Source organism: Schistocerca cancellata, chromosome 9 (assembly GCF_023864275.1).
Source record: "Schistocerca cancellata isolate TAMUIC-IGC-003103 chromosome 9, iqSchCanc2.1, whole genome shotgun sequence".
NCBI lineage: Eukaryota > Metazoa > Arthropoda > Insecta > Orthoptera > Acrididae > Schistocerca > Schistocerca cancellata.
The window spans coordinates 331,398,383-331,419,637 of record NC_064634.1 but is presented as its reverse complement, the minus strand read 5'-3'; the positions used below and the strand labels follow the sequence as shown (position 1 = coordinate 331,419,637).

Below are 21,255 nucleotides of genomic sequence, written 5' to 3'. Positions count from 1 at the left end.
AATTATTACACAACTGTGAACTACAGCCTTGAGAAGTTAAATAGTGCTGACCGTTTGCATACTCTAACATGCAGTACACTTCATGAGTTTACTGCACGCTGCTTTCATGGTATTGCCATGTGAAGGTTACTAGTGCAGATACTGGGCGTTGAATGTGTTAGTTCTAGATGTACACAACTGGCCATTACAATTGCTACACCGCGAAGACGACGTGCTATAGACGGGAAATTTAACAGACAGGAAGAAGATGCTGTGATATAAAAATGATTAGGTTTTCAGGGCATCCACACAAGGTTGCCGCCGGTGGCGACACCTACAGCGTGCTGACATGAGGAAAGTTTCCAACCGATTTCTCATATACAAACAGCAGTTGATTGGCGTTGCTTGGTGAAACGTTGTTGTGACGCCTCATGTAAGGACGAGAAATGCGTACCATCACGTTCGGAACTTTGATAAAGGTCAGACTGAAGCCTATCGCGATTGCAGTTTATCGTATCGCGATACAGCTACCCGCGTTGGTCGAGATCCAATGACTGTTAGCAGAATATAGAATCGGTGGATTCAGGAGGGTAATAGGGAACGCCGTGCTGGATCCCAACGGCCTCGTATCACTAGCAGTCGAGATGACAGTCATCCGCATGGCTGTAACGGATCGTGCAGCCACGTCTCGATCCCTGAGTCAACAGATGGGGACGTCTGCAAGAAAACAACCATCTGCACGAACAGTTCGACGACGTTTGCAGCGGCATGGATTATCAGCTCGGAGACCACGGCTGCGGTTACCCTTGGCGCTGCATCACAGATAGGAGCGCCTGCGATGGTGTACTCAACGACCAATTTGGGTGCACGAATGGCAAAACGTCATTTCTTCGGATGAATCCGGGTTCTCTTTACAGCATCATGATGGTCGCATCCGTGTTTGGCGACATCGCGGTGAACGCACATTGGAAGCGTGTATTCGTCATCGCCATACTGGCGTATCACCCGGCGTGACGGTATGGGGTGCCATTGGTTACACGTCTCGGTCACCTCTTGTTCGCAGTGACGGCACTTTGAACAGTGGACGTTACATTTCAGATGTGTTACGACCCTTGGCTCTACACTTCATTCGATCCCTGCGAAACCCTACATTTCAGCAGGATAATGCACGACCGCATTCTGGATACCGAAAATGTTCGACTGTATCCCTGGCCGGCACATTCTCCAGATCTCTCACCAATTGAAAACGTCAGGTCAATGGAGGCCGAGCAACTGGCTCGTCAGAATACGCGAGTCACTACTCTTGATGAACTGTGGTATCGTGTTGAAGCTGCATGGGCAGCTGTACCTGTACACGGCATCCAAGCTCCGTTTGACTCAATGCCCAGGCGTATCAAGGCGTTATTACGGCCATAAGTGGTTGTTCTGGGTACTGATTTCTCAGGATCTATGCACCCAAATTGCGTGAAAATGTTATCACATGTCAGTTCTAGTATAATATATTTGTCCAATGAATACCCGTTTATCATTGCATATCTTCTTGGAGTAGCAATTTTAATGGCCAGTAGTGTATATGTGGAGCTTTTATGATGTCATCTGTTATCACAGAGAGACAGCAGGGCAGGCAAGTGCTACTGTACTCACCCGGTTGGCTTCGTCGTCCTCTCCAGCGTGGCCGTTAAGTCGCGCGCGCGCCGCCGCGGAGGCGGACACGGAGGCACCAGTCGAGGCGGCGGGGGCGGTGTTGGGAGCGGCTGTGGCCGGGGGCGGAGGCGATGGCGTGGGCGGCACCACGGCCGGGTCGTCAGGCTCCTCCACGGCGGCATGCCTGGTGGGGCAGAGACACGGCTGTTGACTCGACAAGTAGCCACCAGCACGGCTGCAGTAGATAAGGGGGGGCCCTGAAGTATGGGGCTAGGCTAAGCTTTCAACTACGAGGAATGGGCTAGAACCGCCCATTCCAACTATGTAATAAGTTCCAACAAAATATTAATAGAAGAACGGCATGATGAACCATGGAAAGCTGTTTTAACGTGTCGAAGATGATACTCCAGGCGGGTGTAAAAATGAATGTGCGCAACGGAAAATAATAAACGCTAAAATGATGATTTGGCCCTGTCTGTATACCCCTTGAAGCAGATCTTAGGATCTTAATGCTCTTTTTAATATATGAATTACAATCTTAACGTAAATGAATGATGAAGGCCACTGATACTACTAAATGATAAACGTTGTTGTTCAATATATATTTATTGTAGATTAAAATCAACTCTTTAAGTATAATTGTCTGTATTTCGTAACTAAAATTATTAATTAATTGCCCAACTCTGTCCCTTATAATGATTGCGCGGTCTACTATCAATAACGCGAAATGACTGACATCATCTACGTACCAAACATTAGAAGGCACTACTTTTAAAGATGATCTTCGATGGTATGGAACTTCAGTGGAAATAAACTAACCTGATCACATCTATTTAGCTTTATAGCCCTAATAAGCGGAAGTAATTTGCAATATCACCGTATGTACTGCGTCCGGTGGGTCGAAGTGATGGTTCTCGTTCTCGTCTGCGACGATGCAAGAACTACAGCCACAAATAAACGCTTTCAAACACTAGGACCCCAGAAGGCGGTCCTCTGATTAATGTACTCTAATACTGTCTTCTCCTCTCTGTGTTCTACAGGCGAGAATCGCGAACTCCCAGCCACAAGGACGGAATTCAGATAACGTCTCAATGTAAGTATTGGCACAAGAGGTGCTCTCAATTACTGAAAGCTGCGTACTCAACGACGACTTCCAATCCGGAGGTGAAGTCCAGAGTCTTATAGGTTCGCAACAGTACAGTGCCTAACTCTTCTATCTACAAACTCTCCTGAGAGCAAAGACAGCAAGTCCATCTGTACCAACAAAAGCTGATATCGAGCGACCGTCACACACAGGCACTCACAACGGAAGTCCTCATCTCTCCACTGCTGGATTCCCAGAAAGGCTCCGCTCCCCACCCTCGCAATTCCGAAAACGAATCATATTCCTGAAGCCACGGAATATTCGCGGCGACAACCATACTTTTGTCATTTGTCGTCCAGCGCGCAAAGTTTGCGAGGAAAAACCTATACTCGTACAATGGTACGCTTCTGAGTAAAAATCCTTGGTAATAACCGAGCCTGCGTGGTTTCCGAGGTGCCGCTTCTTCGTTCCTGTCACCTGCGTCCAAGATTTGCAGAGTTCCCAGTTACCCTTCCGGCCCTGCTACAATAGCGGCCGACAGTCACCCTATTGTGCTCCAGAGCTCAGGTGCCACGACGTCCGTCTAGCTACTTCCTGTTCTTAAGCGGGACCAACACCTGTGCGGGCCTTCCACCCAGAGCTTGGGTTCTGTCTGCCGTTTCATCTCCACTGACGTTCCAACCTCTACTAGTATAGGCAATTATTAATTACACTGTTCTGTTAATAAAGACACTCCGACACCTTTCATGCAATAAGCGTCAACAATTATTTACAAGGCGTACGTGACAATGTCAGTCTCCTTTAAATTTTCATATATACGATGTACAACTTATCAAATGATACCTAATTGTGGTTGTAGTTCACGGTAAAGTATGTGGATGAGTGCTTGTAAGGTGCGAAATTATAGCCACCTTAACGATATCTTTATTCACAGGCGACCGATTTGGGTCAACTGCCGTTTCCAGATCAAAGATCAACATTAAGTTAAAGGGAATTTCTTCGGTGCATTGCTATTTTCTGGATTGCGTGGACAATATATTACGAAGCGGCTAACTTGCTTCAAAATGCACGGTCTAAGTTGCAGGTTCCCTATCTAACGGCTTACAGGGACAAGAAACATTTAACTTGCAGTAGTTTATATCATTATGGACCAAAATTAAAAATTTAAAATGCTTTCATAATCTACTCATTAACAGGTGGGATCTTACGACAAGAGCTCACAAATAAATATTAAAATAAAGTCCTGTTTATGTGTTTTGAAACTGGTAACTCAGAGGGCGAAAATTTCGCAGAATATATTCAACCAGTATCTGACAAAGAGAGCACATAGCGGCTTGCAAGAAACTTTAAACATAATTGAGATTCCCTGCTATACCCGCAGGACAGAACAGATAGTTTAATTGTGGAAAGGGGCCAAAATGAGTGGCTGTCAGTTGCACTCGAACATACAACTTTATTCATTTAACAAACATTACAAGAGTAAAGAAAACATTAAAACAGAGCAAGCCAAACATTAATTTTAGAACTTAATTCCCAGCTAAATGCGCCATTCAATCTCACGCAAGGACAAAACAAAAAAATGGTTCAAATGGCTCTGAGCACTATGGGACTCAACTGCTGTGGTCATAAGTCCCCTAGAACTTAGAACTACTTAAACCTAACTAACCTAAGGACAGCACACAACACCAAGCCATCACGAGGCAGAGAAAATCCCTGACCCCGCCGGGAATCGAACCCGGGAACCCGGGCGTGGGAAGCGAGAACGCTACCGCACGACCACGAGATGCGGGCAAGGACAAAACAACTTTAATTTAAAACCGGCTGAAGGCCAGTCACTTAAGACTTGAAAAGAAGAATTTGAATTTTAAAAGGTAGATGGCCGCATGTTAAAACATTTCTCTAAATTAGGCTGAAGGCCCAATAAATCTCGCACCTCAAGGGCAAAACGATTTTAATTTAAAATCGGCTGGAAGCCATACATAAACAAACAATAATAACAAATAAGAAAAGGCAGCGCGTCAAACGGTGCTCAGTAGTTTCCAAGTGTCAGCCTGTAATTCAAACACTAACGCTCGCTTAGATGAGACATGCTGTCGGCCCAAAAATTCTCACTCCCACGGCAACACAACCGACAGTCAATGGACCAAGCAACAGGATAACTTCCACTCCACCCGACCATCACTCAACAGGGAGTTCAGTGGAACAACACAGAAGGTATCGGTGCCCACAAAGAATTACACATTCAGCCGTCAAACTACACGCCGTGCTGGACAACCACAACACGACGAGCAAAATACACTGTCTGAATTTACGTCAACGCCCAGTGCAAGTAACAGAAACGTTAACGGCCACAAGGCAGAAGATTCTGCTAATGCACTTCAATTCAAAATAATCAAGTTAAGTTACACTCCACAGGAGGGCAGCTAGAATTTCGCCAACTTGGAAATACACGTTGTTGCTTGCGGGAATGTCCCAACAGCCCACAACGAAATTCAAACGACACAATGTCAACAGTTGAGGCTGGCTGGTAGATTAAGTAAAGGCTCAACTTTCGTGTCAGGGATGGGTGAGCCGCGAGCCTCGTAGCAATGGGAACAGCCCCTCACACTCCAATCGGGCGTGGACGCTGCCAGCGGCGAGACACGCGCTATGGAGACTTCCTCGCTGCTCCACGCCAACCGACCAGCCGCCCGCACACGGCACAGCCGGAAAATATAAGTGCGAGGCCAAAGATAGTACAAGGGTGCGAATTTCGATACACGCTGCTGCTGCCACTCACGGAGAGAGAGGATAACAGCATAATCACGATGACCGTCGGAGACTAATCACAGAATAGCAACCAAGGTTTAATGCAAAGCATAACACGAGCCAGCCACGGCTCAATAATACCAGGCCATCACGAAACTTTTTCTTGGCGACATCCCCCACAAACTGATAAGAGAAAAGAATTTCATTGTGTACTACATTTTCGCTGTTCATGCAGTTGAATACCAGCATCGATATTACGTTTTAATTTATTAGTTCTTTACTGCTAACTCTGTTAGCAACAGATTTTGTAGACTGTATACACATGTACCACAGACTGTACCTGCCAAATATATCACTGTACAACACATAGTTCGCAAGATACGAAGTCATAAACGTTGAGAAGCGTGAAAAATTATCTTAAAATAGGACGTAAATAATGTAAGCTATAGGGGGGAGTGTTGCACCTCAGACATTTTTCAAACTTTTGCCTCTAGATAACCATATAACAGAATATTAATAAATTTTCTTATTCCATTTGTAAATGCTAACATTCACTACCACTGTTCTTTTTCTGAAATTGCAACAATTTCTCTGGAAAGTTAAGGTTTTTACAATTGTACAAAACTATTGAAAAATAAATGTCATATGTCTGGAATCAAATATTCTCTTCAAATTTAAAACTGTTGCAACAACGAAAATTTGGTGAATATTGTATTTGACTCTGTATCTATAACACTGTTATTCTATTATGTACCAATAAACAGTAAGGAAATTAAAATGAAGAAGAAGTATTATCAAAAACCACTTAAAAGTTAAAACAAATCAAAACAGAAACGCCATTTGCGAGTTTCACATCTTCGATGGTAAAGTGATATTATCTTTCAGGGTGCAAGATGGTACACGATCGACGATGAATGCTTTAACCGTCCACACGTTAGCAACTATTTCTAAAAATATAACGAATTTTACTCACCATAAAATACTGCAGATGAGGAATTAACAGTATCTCAAAATAGCTTTAATACTCGTACATTATATCGTACATGCTAAACTCGCAATGTTTCCTAACGCTGCAGATAACGCAACATCACGTCTTATAACAATAAAAGCAGTACAAAATGCTGGAAACTGCTTATGGCGGTTTCTATTGCGCTTTACTTCATTAAATTCAGAAACTGGTCATTAGGTTGAACCACCGACCACGAAATAGTGTGTTCCTAGTAGACTATACACTATGTTGCAGGTACAATACTCTGCGATATTCATGCTGTGTTGATACCGAGAGCACTTGAGGATCTCCAACAATCTTAAGACACCATTTCAAAACTTTCATCGCCTACATGTCTAATGCTTGACACATTAAGTGGCCGGGCGGTGTGGCCGTGCGGTTCTAGGCGCGTCAGTCTGGAGCCGCGTGGCCGCTACGGTCGCAGGTTCAAATCCTGCCTCGGGCATGGATGTGTGTGATGTCCTTAGGTTAGTTAGGTTTAGGTAGTTCTAAGTTCTAGAGGACTGATGACCTCAGAAAAGTCCCATCGTGCTCAGAGCCATTTGAACCAATTTGACACATTAAGTTATTTATAAAGTAATCAAAGGTTGAATATGTTTTGTAGTGAAGAGATCGATTCATTAAAGAATCGGGTATTGACAGGTACAGGATGGACTGTTAACTATTAGAAATAGGTTAAAACTATCCACTCCAAACGTATTAAGTCAAGAACGCCGTAATGAAACCACCAGAAGCTGTGTTTATGTATATTTACTCAGAGACGGTTTTTGTCAAGTGCCCAGCTTCAGGTCTGTTCAAATGGCTCTGAGCACTATGGGACTTAACTTTTGAGATCATCAGTCCCCTAGATCTTAGAAATACTTAAACCTAACTAACCTAAGGACATCACACACATCCGCACCCGAGGCAGGATTCGAACCTGCGACCGTAGCGGTCACGCGGTTCCAGACTGTAGCGCCTACAACCACTCGGTCACTCCGGCCGGCGTCAAGTCTGTGATTAACACTATATCGGGATAAAGGAAGATTCTTCGGCATGTTGTTATTTTTCAGGTGTAAGTGGATGATATTCTTCTGAAAGAACAGTGGCATATTTGCAGTCTCCGACATCCTATACACAACCTTAGTCTTTTGGTTATCACTTCGTATAATGGTAGTTTAGAAATTCCGAAGAAGTGTTATCTATCCCTTCGGCCTTGTATAATCGCATATTTTAGTCACTGTAGCAAGCTAGTATGCTGTAACTGCTTCGACACTTTCCGGGATCGTACGGTAGGGAGCGTGTCGGTGGAGTTTAGAATTTTTCCCGGACGTAGAGCCAAACATAGACGGTTCCCCAGGCATTTTTGGACTGTAGAATTGCTCATGTTAAAATCACATTATCTTTGGTAGGCTGTGAATAGTGATTTCTTGGACATATTGTGTCTGAATATTATCATCTAACTTCAGTCATCTCTTAACGAACGTAAGCGATACAGGGAGTTTATAAAGCAGAACGAAAGGGCGTGCTATCGCCACTTAGGTTTGGCCCAGACTGCTGGCGCAGCTTGTCGCCGCGGGCCGTGCGTCATGGTCGGTGCCCCGTCAGCCCCTCATTAACCTGGCTATGGCCGTGTTTGCTCGCACCGCCTGTCATTAGGCGCTTCGTTACCGGCTGTGGCGCAGGGAGGGGAGGAATGGTGTGCATCCCGTCCACAGCGTGGCTGGACTCTGGCACGGTTTTATGTGGCGCCCCAGCTCCACTCTGACTTCGTTATTAGCCGAAAGTGTCCATTAGAACAACTAGCTCCTGCCACTGCGGTATTCGTAATTACAATAAAACATGCTTCTTACAAAAACTAAGGCAAAACTCGTCAACTGGACTTCTAAACGGTCCAGTCACATTAATGTGACCATCGCCTATGTTCAATACCGACGTGAAATAATCACTCACAGACCGCAGGTGGCAGCACTAGCATTAGGTGTTATATGAAGTGTGCTGGGGTCACACAGAAAATAGTGCAGTCGTTGCTACAAGGTCCAAAGAGAACGATTTTTGGGGGCATGATCATTGGCTACCGGGCCACACATATCAACACCCACACAAAACAGCACTTATATCAACTAAAGATGCGCCAGCCATACTATATGGTCGTCCTTCATGAGAGACCATCTGCAACTCAACCCTCCAGCAAATTCGGACCTTACGAAACAAGTGGTGAAAGATGATCTTAGAAGGCCCCAGGAGGACACGAGTCAGACATTTACAACAAATATCTTCAACATTTTGCGGCCCTGTCAGCAAATGTAAAAATATTAATTTTAATTTTAATAATGATCAGCACCGTTTACCTAGGAATTTACCTAGATTTCAGCCGAGATAACCCAACTTCTTCAGAATAACAGTATCTATCGTTTGTCCATAATGGACATCGTTAAGGTAAAACTACAAATCCATAAATTATCGTCAGAATCTAAAACTTATCTGGCCATGCAATTCCTGGTGCATAGAAATATGGTGCGGGTGCAATCGATGATGATGTAGCAGTCACAACACCGACGTTTTCGAGATCCCCGATTCTCGCGCAATTTGTCTGCTACTGATGTGCGGATTAGCCGCGACAGCAGCTAAAACACCTACTTGGGCATCATCATTTGTTGCAGGTCGTGGTTGACCTTTCACGTGTGGCTGAACGCTTCCTGTTTCCTTAAATAACGTAACTATCCGGCGAACGGTCCAGACATTTGGAAGATGTCGTCCAGGATACCGAGCAGCACACATAGCACACGCCCGTTGGGCATTTTGATCACAATAGCCATACATCAACACGATATAGACCTTTTCCGCAATTGGTAAACGGTTCATTTTAACACAGGTAATGTATCACGAAGCAAATACCGTCCGCACTGGCGGAATGTTAATTGATACCACGTACTTATACCTTTGTGACTATTACAGCGCCATCTATCACAAAGCGAAAAAGGTGTTCCAGCTAAAACATTCATATTTCTTTACGCACTACACGAATATGTAATAAAAAAATGTGGGTTCCTATTTTTAAAAAAACGCAGTTGATATCCGTTTGGCCTATGGCAGCGCCATCTAGCGGGTCAGCCATAGCGCCATCTGGTTTCCCCCTTCAAGCTAGACGAGTTTCGTTCTTTGTAGTTATTTCGTGTGTTGCTTATTTCGTAAGATATTTGGCCCGGTCACTATCAATGGACCACCCTGTAAACGGGATCCGTTGGCCCGAGAGGGGGCACCAAGTTTGGGGATTGCCGGTAGCGTTCGAGACAAGAGGCGGTCACTATGTCCGAGCAGTCGAAGCCATGAGCTGCGCAAGGAAGGCCCACCCAGAGGGAAGACACCTTAGTACTTCATCGGGGTTACATCTACATCTATACTCCGCGAGCCACCTTACGGTGTGTGGCGGAGGGTACTTATTGTACCACTATCTGATCCCCCCTTCCCTGTTCCATTCACGAATTGTGCGTGGGAAGAACGACTGCTTGTAAGTCTCCGTATTTGCTCTAATTTCTCGGATCTTTTCGTTGTGATCATTACGCGAGATATATGTGGGCGGTAGTAATATGTTGCCCATCTCTTCCCGGAATGTGCTCTCTCGTAATTTCGATAATAAACCTCTCCGTATTGCGTAACGCCTTTCTTGAAGTGTCCGCCACTGGAGCTTGTTCAGCATCTCCGTAACGCTCTCGCGCTGACTAAATGTCCCCATGACGAATCGCGCTGCTTTTCGCTGGATCATGTCTATCTCTTCTATTAATCCAACCTGGTAAGGGTCCCATACTGATGAGCAATACTCAAGAATCGGACGAACAAGCGTTTTGTAAGCTACTTCTTTCGTCGATGAGTCACATTTTCTTAGAATTCTTCCTATGAATCTCAACCTGGCGCCTGCTTTTCCCACTATTTGTTTTATGTGATCATTCCACTTCAGATCGCTCCGGATAGTAACTCCTAAGTATTTTACGGTCGTTACCGCTTCCAATGATTTACCACCTATGGCATAATCGTACTGGAATGGATTTCTGCCCCTATGTATGCGCATTATATTACATTTATCTACGTTTAGGGAAAGCTGCCAGCTGTCGCACCATGCATTAATCCTCTGCAGGTCTTCCTGGAGTACGTACGAGTCTTCTGATGTTGCTACTTTCTTGTAGACAACCGTGTCATCTGCAAATAGCCTCACGGAGCTACCGATGTTGTCAACTAAGTCATTTATGTATATTGTAAACAATAAAGGTCCTATCACGCTTCCTTGCGGTACTCCCGAAATTACCTCTACATCTGCAGATTTTGAACCGTTAAGAATGACATGTTGTGTTCTTTCTTCTAGGAAATCCTGAATCCAATCACAAACCTGGTCCGATATTCCGTAAGCTCGTATTTTTTTCACTAAACGTAAGTGCGGAACCGTATCAAATGCCTTCCTGAAGTCCAGGAATACGGCATCAATCTGCTCGCCAGTGTCTACGGCACTGTGAATTTCTTGGGCAAATAGGGCGAGCTGAGTTTCACATGATCTCTGTTTGCGGAATCCATGTTGGTTATGATGAAGGAGATTTGTATTATCTAAGAACGTCATAATACGAGAACACAAAACATGTTCCATTATTCTACAACAGATTGACGTAAGCGAAATAGGCCTATAATTATTCGCATCTGATTTATGACCCTTCTTGAAAATGGGAACGACCTGCGCTTTCTTCCAGTCGCTAGGTACTTTACGTTCTTCCAGCGATCTACGATAAATTGCTGATAGAAAGGGGGCAAGTTCTTTAGCATAATCACTGTAGAATCTTAAGGGTATCTCGTCTGGTCCGGATGCTTTTCCGCTACTAAGTGATAGCAGTTGTTTTTCAATTCCGATATCGTTTATTTCAATATTTTCCATTTTGGCGTCCGTGCGACGGCTGAAGTCAGGGACCGTGTTACGATTTTCCGCAGTGAAACAGTTTCGGAACACTGAATTCAGTATTTCTGCCTTTCTTCGGTCGTCCTCTGTTTCGGTGCCATCGTGGTCAACGAGTGACTGAATAGGGGATTTAGATCCGCTTACCGATTTTACATATGACCAAAACTTTTTAGGGTTCTTGTTTAGATTGTTTGCCAATGTTTTATGTTCGAATTCGTTGAATGCTTCTCTCATTGCTCTCTTTACGCTCTTTTTCGCTTCGTTCAGCTTTTCCTTATCAGCTATGATTCGACTACTCTTAAACCTATGATGAAGCTTTCTTTGTTTCCGTAGTACCTTTCGTACATGATTGTTATACCACGGTGGATCTTTCCCCTCGCTTTGGACCTTAGTCGGTACGAACTTATCTAAGGCGTACTGGACGATGTTTCTGAATTTTTTCCATTTTTGTTCCACATCCTCTTCCTCAGAAATGAACGTTTGATGGTGGTCACTCAGATATTCTGCGATTTGTGCCCTATCACTCTTGTTAAGCAAATATATTTTCCTTCCTTTCTTGGCATTTCTTATTACACTTGTAGTCATTGATGCAACCACTGACTTATGATCACTGATACCCTCTTCTACATTCACAGAGTCGAAAAGTTCCGGTCTATTTGTTGCTATGAGGTCGACTGCAAGCCGCACGCCGACATCCCGTCGGTTGGTGGGCAACATTCGTGTCGGACGACCTCTCGTGGCCTGGCTGACCTCTTCTATCCGGCGTTCATCGGCACCACTCAGTAAACGCTGCGACGCATCTTGTATCCATAGAACTGCTTACTGAAAGTGGAGTAACAGTCAGTAACCTTCCTGGTGATCTGTGTCACTGTCTACCTGCCCTCCTTATTATTTTCTGATTTGTACCCGACCCTCAGAGTTTTACTCTGTCGGCTATTTGATGGTAAATATAGACCGTAGTATTGTACTGAGATAATAGCTGTCGTTTGAAATTTTGTCCCGCTAATATTGCCTTTCCTTTCTGGTTTGTACTCGATCATTAATGTTCTCATGAACCAGCTCCTGGTCGTAAATACAGGTTGCCGTTAAACAAACGAAGCACATTGTTGTTACATTTAGATGTTAACCGGTTCAATTCTTTGACTATAATTACATTTTTCACTCATTAGTAATAATCTTGGAAGAGCAGTTGAACGGAATGGATGGTATCTTGAAGGGAGGATATAAGATGAATATCAACAAAAGCAAAACGAGGATAATGGAATGTAGTCGAATTAAGTCGGGTGATGCTGAGGGAATTAGATTAGGAAATGAGACACTTAAAGTAGTAAAGGAGTTTTGCTATTTGGGGAGCAAAATAACTGATGATGGTCGAAGTAGAGAGGATATAAAATGTAGACTGGCAATGGCAAGGAAAGCGTTTCTGAAGAAGAGAAATTTGTTAACATCGACTATAGATTTAAGTGTCAGGAAGTCATTTCTGAAAGTATTTGTATGGAGTGTAGCCATGTATGGAAGTGAAACATGGACGGTAAATAGTTTGGACAAGAAGAGAATAGAAGCTTTCGAAATGTGGTGCTACAGAAGAATGCTGAAGATTAGATGGGTGGATCACATAACTAATGAGGAAGTATTGAATAGGATTGGGGAGAAGAGAAGTTTGTGGCACAACTTGACCAGAAGAAGGGATCGGTTGGTAGGACATGTTCTGAGGCATCAAGGGATCACCAATTTAGTATTGGAGGGCAGCGTGGAGGGTAAAAATCGTAGGGGGAGACCAAGAGATGAATACACAAAGCAGATTCAGAAGGATGTAGGTTGCAGTAGGTACTGGGAGATGAAGAAGCTTGCACAGGATAGAGTAGCATGGAGAGCTGCATCAAACCAGTCTCAGGACTGAAGACCACAACAACAACAACAACAACAACAGTAATAATCTAAACAACCTGTTGCACTAAGCTGTGCATTGCTGTATTTGAAAGAGGGGGGTCATTATTACGAAATTAGAATTACATATTAATATCTTCAGCTGCTGACGGGCGTTGATATATATACCAACGGGGACAGGTGAAAATGTGTGCCCCGACCGGGACTCGAACCCGCGATCTCCGGCTTACATGGCAGACGCTCTATCCATCTGAGTCACCGAGGGCACAGAGGATAGCGCACCTGCAGGGACTATCTCGCGCACGCCTCCCGCGAAACCCACATTCTCACCTTATATGTCCACACACTACATTCGTAGTGCCTATACCCAACATACTCATTATTCGTGGAAGACATTCTTACCAAGTCCCGAAGGAGTTCGGGTAAATATGTGTGCATCCGCAGAGAAAGGTCATGGCCGGCATTGCCAAAACTATATACCATATCCATATATGGGTCATTACTGGTGTATTTTAGCTCGAACTTGTGATTCCGCCGAGTGAGTTCGCTTTTAATAAATGTTCACAAGTAATGTTTTAAGACTCTCCTTCAGAGCGGTCTTAATAACTGACAGTCAGTTTAAATTTGAAAATATCAACAGCCAGCTGTCACTAGGGCTTTAGTCAAAATGAGATTGTCAAAAGGGACGGGTTGGGATCCAGTCGCACCTTGGTTGTCGATTGAAATTAAGAAGTTGGTTGCTTTGAAGTAAGCCTTACCATTGTCACATTTTCCCCTAATCTGTTTAATTTTTAAGCACAGGTGCACATCTTAACCCCGAAGCTTTCGGCATACAGCTTCCAAATTAAAAGTTACGTCATCTGTTTTGAGTAACAGAATCACTCTTGTCATCAATGGTACTTATATAGTTTTCATGTATTGCAGAAGGGCATGTAATAAGAGAGACTGTGTCCAGCGCCTGCCGGAGTGACCGAGCGGTTCTAGGCGCTACAGTGTGGAACCGCGCGACCGCTACGGTCGCAGGTTCGAATCCTGCCTCGAGCACGGATGTGTGTGATGTCCTTAGGTTAATTAGGTTTAAGTAGTTTTAAGTTCTAGGGGACTGATGACCTTAGATGTTAAGTCCCATAGTGCTCAGAGCCATTTGAACCATTTGAACTGTGTCCAGCGCGATAGTAAACACCGCTGTTTGACCTGATAACGGGCGGGCTGAAGGTCCGGCCGTCTTGTAAATTTGGCCAAATTGCTTATTTTGTAAAAAAAAATATGGTTGTGTATTGTCAAATAAACAGGTAGTGTGAATAGAAAGTTGTATTGGTTGAGCCTCCCTTCCACGTTTTTCTTAAATCCAGTAATACCAAGTCTCAATAATAAGAATAGTATTAATAACAATAGTGATAGCGGCAGTCGTAAAGACAAAAGACAGATGTCCAAGATAGATGTTTTCTGATATAGCGAATTCTGGGCAAAGAAATCGTAAGGAAAGTCCACTAGCTAAGAGTACTGGGAAATGAAGAAGATCTAGATGGAACGAAGAATGTGCAAGAATAACGATGGTAATCATTATGGTTGCTTTAGTATATATGTCATAAACCGCCATCTAAAGTTGGAGATGCAATTCAGTTCTCTAATTTAATGCGGGAGGTTTGTTCTAGAGTCGGGTTCCTTCTACTGACAAGAGAACCTCCCCATCGCACCCCCCTCAGATTTAGTTATAAGTTGGCACAGTGGATAGGCCTTGAAAAACTGAACACAGATCAGTCGAGGAAACAGGAAGAAGTTGTATGGAACTATGAAAAAATAAGCTAAATATACAAACTGAGTAGTCCATGCGTAAGATAGGCAACATCAAGGACAGTGCGAGCTCAGGAGCGCCGTGGTCCCGTGGTTAGCGTGAGCAGCTGCGACACGAGAGTTCTTGGTTGAAGTATTCTCTCGAGTGAAAAGTTTAATTTTCTATGTTTTCATCACTTTTTTGGGAATGGTTATCACATCCACAAGAAAACCTAAATCGGGCAAGGTAGAAGTATCTTTTTCCCCATTCGCCAAGTGTACAAGTTAGGTGGGTCGACAACATATTGCTGTCATGTGACGCACATGCCGTAACCAGTGTCGTATAGAATATACCAGACGTGTCTTCCTGTGGAGGAATCGGTTGACCTATGACCTTGCGATCAGATGTTTTCGGTTCCCATTGGAGAGGCACGTCCTTTCGTCTACTAATCGCACGGTTTTGCGGTGCGGTCGCAAAACACAGACACTAAACTTATTACAGTGAACAGAGACGTCAATGAACGAACGGACAGATCATAACTTTGCGAAAATAAAGAAAGTAAAAATTTTCACTCGAGGGAAGACTTGAACCAAGAACCTCTCGTTCCGCAGGTGTTCACGCTAACCACTGGACCACGGTGCTCCTGACTTAACTCTATCCTTGATGATGCCCATATTGCGCATGGACTACTCAGTTTGTATATTTTGCTTTTCATAGTTCCACACAACTTCTTCCTGTTTTCTCGATTGATCTGTGTTCAGTTTTTCAAGACCTATCCACTGTGCCAACTTATAACTAAATCTGAGGGGCGTGCGATGGGGAGGTTCCTTTGTGTGTAGAACTTCGAGGAAGTGGCTGGAAGATGGAGTGAGGCAGAACAGTTTTTACTCTGGTGAGAACTGGTGTTTCTGCCATGTTCAGACAAGAGCGTTAAGGCCGAGGGCAGATAGGAGGCAGTGCTTGTTGATAAGACAGTAGAGGAGACAGAGCTAATGAAAATCTTTGCGCTTGGCTGCACTCAGACAGGATAGACATGCATATGGTTGTGAAATATGACCAGAAAATCGAATATCACAGGAATAACGATCACAGGCGTTCATACCTAGTTCCAGGCCCCATCAGCTTTCCTGAGAAAGGCATTACCGGACAACATAGTTGTAAGCAATAATTGGAAGTAGCAGTGTTTGTACAAGTTTCTATTTCTGGTGAAGGGGGACGAGGCTTTTATATACTTGTAGGGCATGGAGAGCGGTTGATACCTTTTTGCACATTTTGTTACATGCTCAGCCAATTTACATTTTCATGTGTTATCAGTCCTTGAATCCTTGCTGAAGGAGTTTACATTAGTAGAAGACGGTAAATATCAAGTGACATGTTTGGGAAGCCTCCAAGTAACACTACGTCATCAGCGTGGCCCCGCCCTTGCAGAGCTGCCCTCAGTTCCCTATTGAGAGTAGCGCAAACGGCAGCAGCGGCCACGTCCCTTCGCCTCCCTTGCCTTCCCTTCCCGTCACTTCGCTTCCGCCTTGCTTCCGGAGGAAAGCAGATTACCGGCGTTAGCAGGGCTGAGCCCAAACCTCGATCTGGTGGCTCTGGACCAGCGGAGGATTCGGCTTTGGCCGGAGGCGCCGACAGGGCGGCGGATCACGATCTCGCAGCCGAGAACCAGGCGAGCGACGCGAACACTGAACGAATCATGCAGCGCGCGCTACCTTTCATACACTGTGCGTTCAACAGTTTCGTTTCCCGGGTCAGCCAGCATTCCGGATTGTGCCGAGCTTATCAGTTCGCTTCAGATGAAACTTAAAATCCGAAATTTATTCTGCAATATGTATATACATCTGGCTCTAAAGTTACATCTGGCTCTAAAGTCGGAGGAACAGTGATACGCAGCCGATTTGCTACAAAGGCTGTCCAGAAACTGAGTATCGATGTTGTTGAAGACGGCAATGCGGTGGTAAGATTTGCCCTGATCAGCCAGAACACTGACCTACTATCGATATGAACCCGTCCACGCGACAGTAGTGTCACGTAGCAAAGTATAACTTCTGGTGAGACAGAGTCAAGTCGCGTGTAGTATCAGTTAGCGTGCTGTCCGTGTGTAGACTGAGAAAGGCGCGCGACCTATCTGAGTTTGACCAAGGGTAGATTTTGTTAGCCCGGAGACTCGGCACGAGCATTTTGGAAAGTGCTGTGGTGTCCACAGTGCACAGCGAACCAAGGTCAAACCACCTTCAGACGTCGTGGGGTTGGACGGCCTACTCTCATTACAGATGTCGGAAGTCGTAGGCCGAGCAGACTGGTTAAACAGGATAGGAGGCGAACTGTGGCGGACTTTGGTGCTGGGCAGATAACAAGTGTGTCTGAACACAAAGTGCACCGCACGCATCTAACGATGGACCTCTGCAGCCGACGACCCACGCATGTGGCAATATTAACACCACGACATCGGCAAGTACGACTGAAATGGACAACGGACACTGGACGTTGGCAGAGCTTTGCTTGGTTTGATGAATCCCGATACTTTATGCATCATGCCGATGGGAGGGCGCGAACACGGGAACAGCTTATTATGAATCACCCTCCTTTACATTACCTTTTTTTTATATAGAGATAACCGGTGCCATGTATACTATCGATTCTTATATAGGTTAAAATTATCTCAGCTGTTTCACTAAAAGAATTCATATGATTTTGTATACGGCGTATTGTATTTCAGTATAAAATGTATAAAAAAAGTGTTACAATCGATATGTACTAACAGTTAAAATTACTTTTCTTTTAAAAATATTTGAAATTACGAAATTTCTCTCCACCCGAACAGGCCGTGAAGGCCCAACGGTACTGACCGGCCGCCGTGTCATCCTCAGCCCACAGGCGTGTCTGGATGCGTATGCGAAGGGGCATGTGGTCAGCACACCGCGCTCCCGGCCGTATGTCAGTTTACGAGACCGGAGCCGCTACTTCTCAGTCAAATAGCTCCACAGTTTGCCTCACAAGGGCTCAGTGCACCCAGCTCGCCAACAGCGGTCGGCAGACCGGATGGTCACCCACCCAAATGCTAGCCAAGCCCGACAGCGCTTCGGTGATCTGACGAGAACCGCTGTTACCACTGCGGCAAGGCCGTTGGCACGAAATTTCTGGTGTACTTAAAATTCATATTATTAATTGTAAAATCTAACTCTAGTTATAAAATTTATTTCTGAATTTGTTTATAAAACAATGATCTAATTTGATGAAGAGTCTTCTTTGCTAAAGAAATTTGGTGTACTCTTTTGCTTTGCAAACTCTTTGGAATAAGTTGAGTGCCGCAGAATGTAAGCGGTGGTGGGCATGCCTCTGATGGAAGTATACGTTTTGCCACCAACTATGCAATTATTGGTTCTTCTGAATTTGGAAAATGTGAAAACGGTGTGATGTTGAAAGATGTGACAAAGAATAAAATTCAAGAATAATACAGGCAAGAACCTGCAAAATCGAAATTTGAGCTGCAAGAATGTACTCCTAGACAAGACTTTGAGCCACCAACAACAACAAAGAGATAATGAAGATAAGTAAAAAGTTATTCTGTTTTATATCTTACACCTCTCGAAGCTTTCAAAATTTGAGAAAAAAGAATTTTAATAGTGATGTGTGAGAGGGTAAGATCACAAGCTCCTTGACCCCTATACTATGGGAGTGAGACAAGTTGGTGGCGGCTCCAGTGTGCTCTGGAGAACATTCACGTCGGCGTCCATGGGTCCAGTGGAGCTTGCGCGAGGTACCATAACGGACAAGGAGAATTACACACAGGTTGCAGACCACGTACACCCATACTGACGATCATGCTTCCCGCCGACAGTGGCATTTTTCAACAAGGTAATGCGCCATGTGACAACAGCATGAGTGTGATGGGAAGGTTCGAGGAACACAGTGGCCAGTTCCAATTGATGTGCTGTCCCCTTGTGGAGCGGCGGGTGGAATATATGTTGTTATAATAATATTTTGTTTCTCCCGGCCGATGCACCGTATGTGGAGCGGCGGGTGGAATATACACTCCTGGAAATTGAAATAAGAACACCGTGAATTCATTGTCCCAGGAAGGGGAAACTTTATTGACACATTCCTGGGGTCAGATACATCACATGATCACACTGACAGAACCACAGGCACATAGACACAGGCAACAGAGCATGCACAATGTCGGCACTAGTACAGTGTATATCCACCTTTCGCAGCAATGCAGGCTGCTATTCTCCCATGGAGACGATCGTAGAGACGCTAGATGTAGTCCTGTGGAACGGCTTGCCATGCCATTTCCACCTGGCGCCTCAGTTGGACCAGCGTTCGTGCTGGACGTGCAGACCGCGTGAGACGACGCTTCATCCAGTCCCAAACATGCTCAATGTGGGACAGATCCGGAGATCTTGCTGGCCAGGGTAGTTGACTTACACCTTCTAGAGCACGTTGGGTGGCACGGGATACATGCGGACGTGCATTGACCTTTTGGAAAAGCAAGTTCCCTTGCCGGTCTAGGAATGGTAGAACGATGGGTTCGATGACGGTTTGGATGTACCGTGCACTATTCAGTGTCCCCTCGACGATCACTAGTGGTGTACGGCCAGTGTAGGAGATCGCTCCCCACACCATGATGCCGCGTGTTGGCCCTGTGTGCCTCGGTCGTATGTAGTCCTGATTGTGGCGCTCACCTGCACGGCGCCAAACACGCATACGACCATCATTGGCACCAAGGCAGAAGCGACTCTCATCGCTGAAGACGACACGTCTCCATTCGTCCCTCCATTCACGCCTGTCGCGACACTACTGGAGGCGGGCTGCACGATGTTGGGGCGTGAGCGGAAGACGGCCTAACGGTGTACGGGACCGTAGCCCAGCTTCATGGAGACGGTTGCGAATGGTCCTCGCCGATACCCCAGGAGCAACAGTGTCCCTAATTTGCTGGGAAGTGGCGGTGCGGTCCCCTACGGCACTACGTAGGATCCTACGGTCTTGGCGTGCATCCGTGCGTCGCTGCGGTCCGGTCCCAGGTCGACGGGCACGTGCACCTTCCGCCGACCACTGGCGACAACATCGATGTACTGTGGAGACCTCACGCCCCACGTGTTGAGCAATTCGGCGGTACGTCCACCCGGCCTCCCGCATGCCCACTATACGCCCTCGCTCAAAGTCCGTCAACTGCACATACGGTTCACGTCCACGCTGTCGCGGCATGCTACCAGTGTTAAAGACTGCGATGGAGCTCCGTATGCCACGGCAAACTGGCTGACACTGACGGCGGCGGTGCACAAATGCTGCGCAGCTAGCGCCATTCGACGGCCAACACCGCGGTTCCTGGTGTGTCCGCTGTGCCGTGCGTGTGATCATTGCTTGTACAGCCCTCTCGCAGTGTCCGGAGCAAGTATGGTGGGTCTGACACACCGGTGTCAATGTGTTCTTTTTTCCATTTCCAGGAGTGTATGTTGTTATTTAAATGTAGAATGTAATGTAGAAAAGATGCATTTCCCGGCCGATTAACCATATGTGGGGCGGCGGGTGGAATTGATTGTTATAAAAAATGTTCCTACTATTGATTTAATGCTGTTGTTTGGCGTTCTCAACACTGGCTCTCTAACTACAATATTGGCAACGTGAAGCCTGTAATTAGAATTCCTAGTGCCCCCTTCATCTGAGAAATACATTTATAGCTACAGCTTATAGCTCTGAGGAATTAGGAGATTGCCTGGGACTCATAATCAAAAACGATTCTCTCTAAAAAGTTCACTATATTCTGAAAGTCACAGACCAAAAAAATCCACACAATCCAACTACCGGAGCAGTTCAGAGTCTAATGCGCTAATGCAACTATAACTGTTCAAACTAAATGTTTGAGTGAATGCTCGCCATTATTTGATGATAATGCTCATCAAACGCCACGCTAAATAATGGTAGAATGTCTGTCCCGCGATGGCACGTGAAAATACGACATACGCAAACTGAAGATAGATCATTAAAGTCATCCCAGAATTAACACTTCACTCGAAAACAATTTCAAGGTTACGCGTATCCCGAGTAACTTATTACGGCATCCGAGGCTGTTCATAGCAATGATACCGACGCGACGCGACTCCCAGCACACGTGGTATGCTATTGAGCGTCTGGAGAGAACTGGGGCCTCCTTCTCTCGCGCAGCGTTCTTATACATAAAGCCGCGGTGCGGACGGCTAAGGGAACGC

The 21,255-nt window shown here is 45.2% G+C and overlaps 1 protein-coding gene across 1 annotated transcript in view; it reads right to left on the bottom strand.

The window, feature by feature from the left end:
- Positions 1 to 21,255, bottom strand: part of LOC126100306 (calcium/calmodulin-dependent protein kinase kinase 1) — a 449,773-nt gene that overhangs the window by 248,533 nt on the left and 179,985 nt on the right. Inside the window, exon 2 of the mRNA XM_049910915.1 lies at positions 1,624 to 1,807. Within this exon, the coding sequence (XP_049766872.1) occupies positions 1,624 to 1,807 (184 nt within the window). The remainder of the gene's footprint in view (positions 1 to 1,623; positions 1,808 to 21,255) is intronic.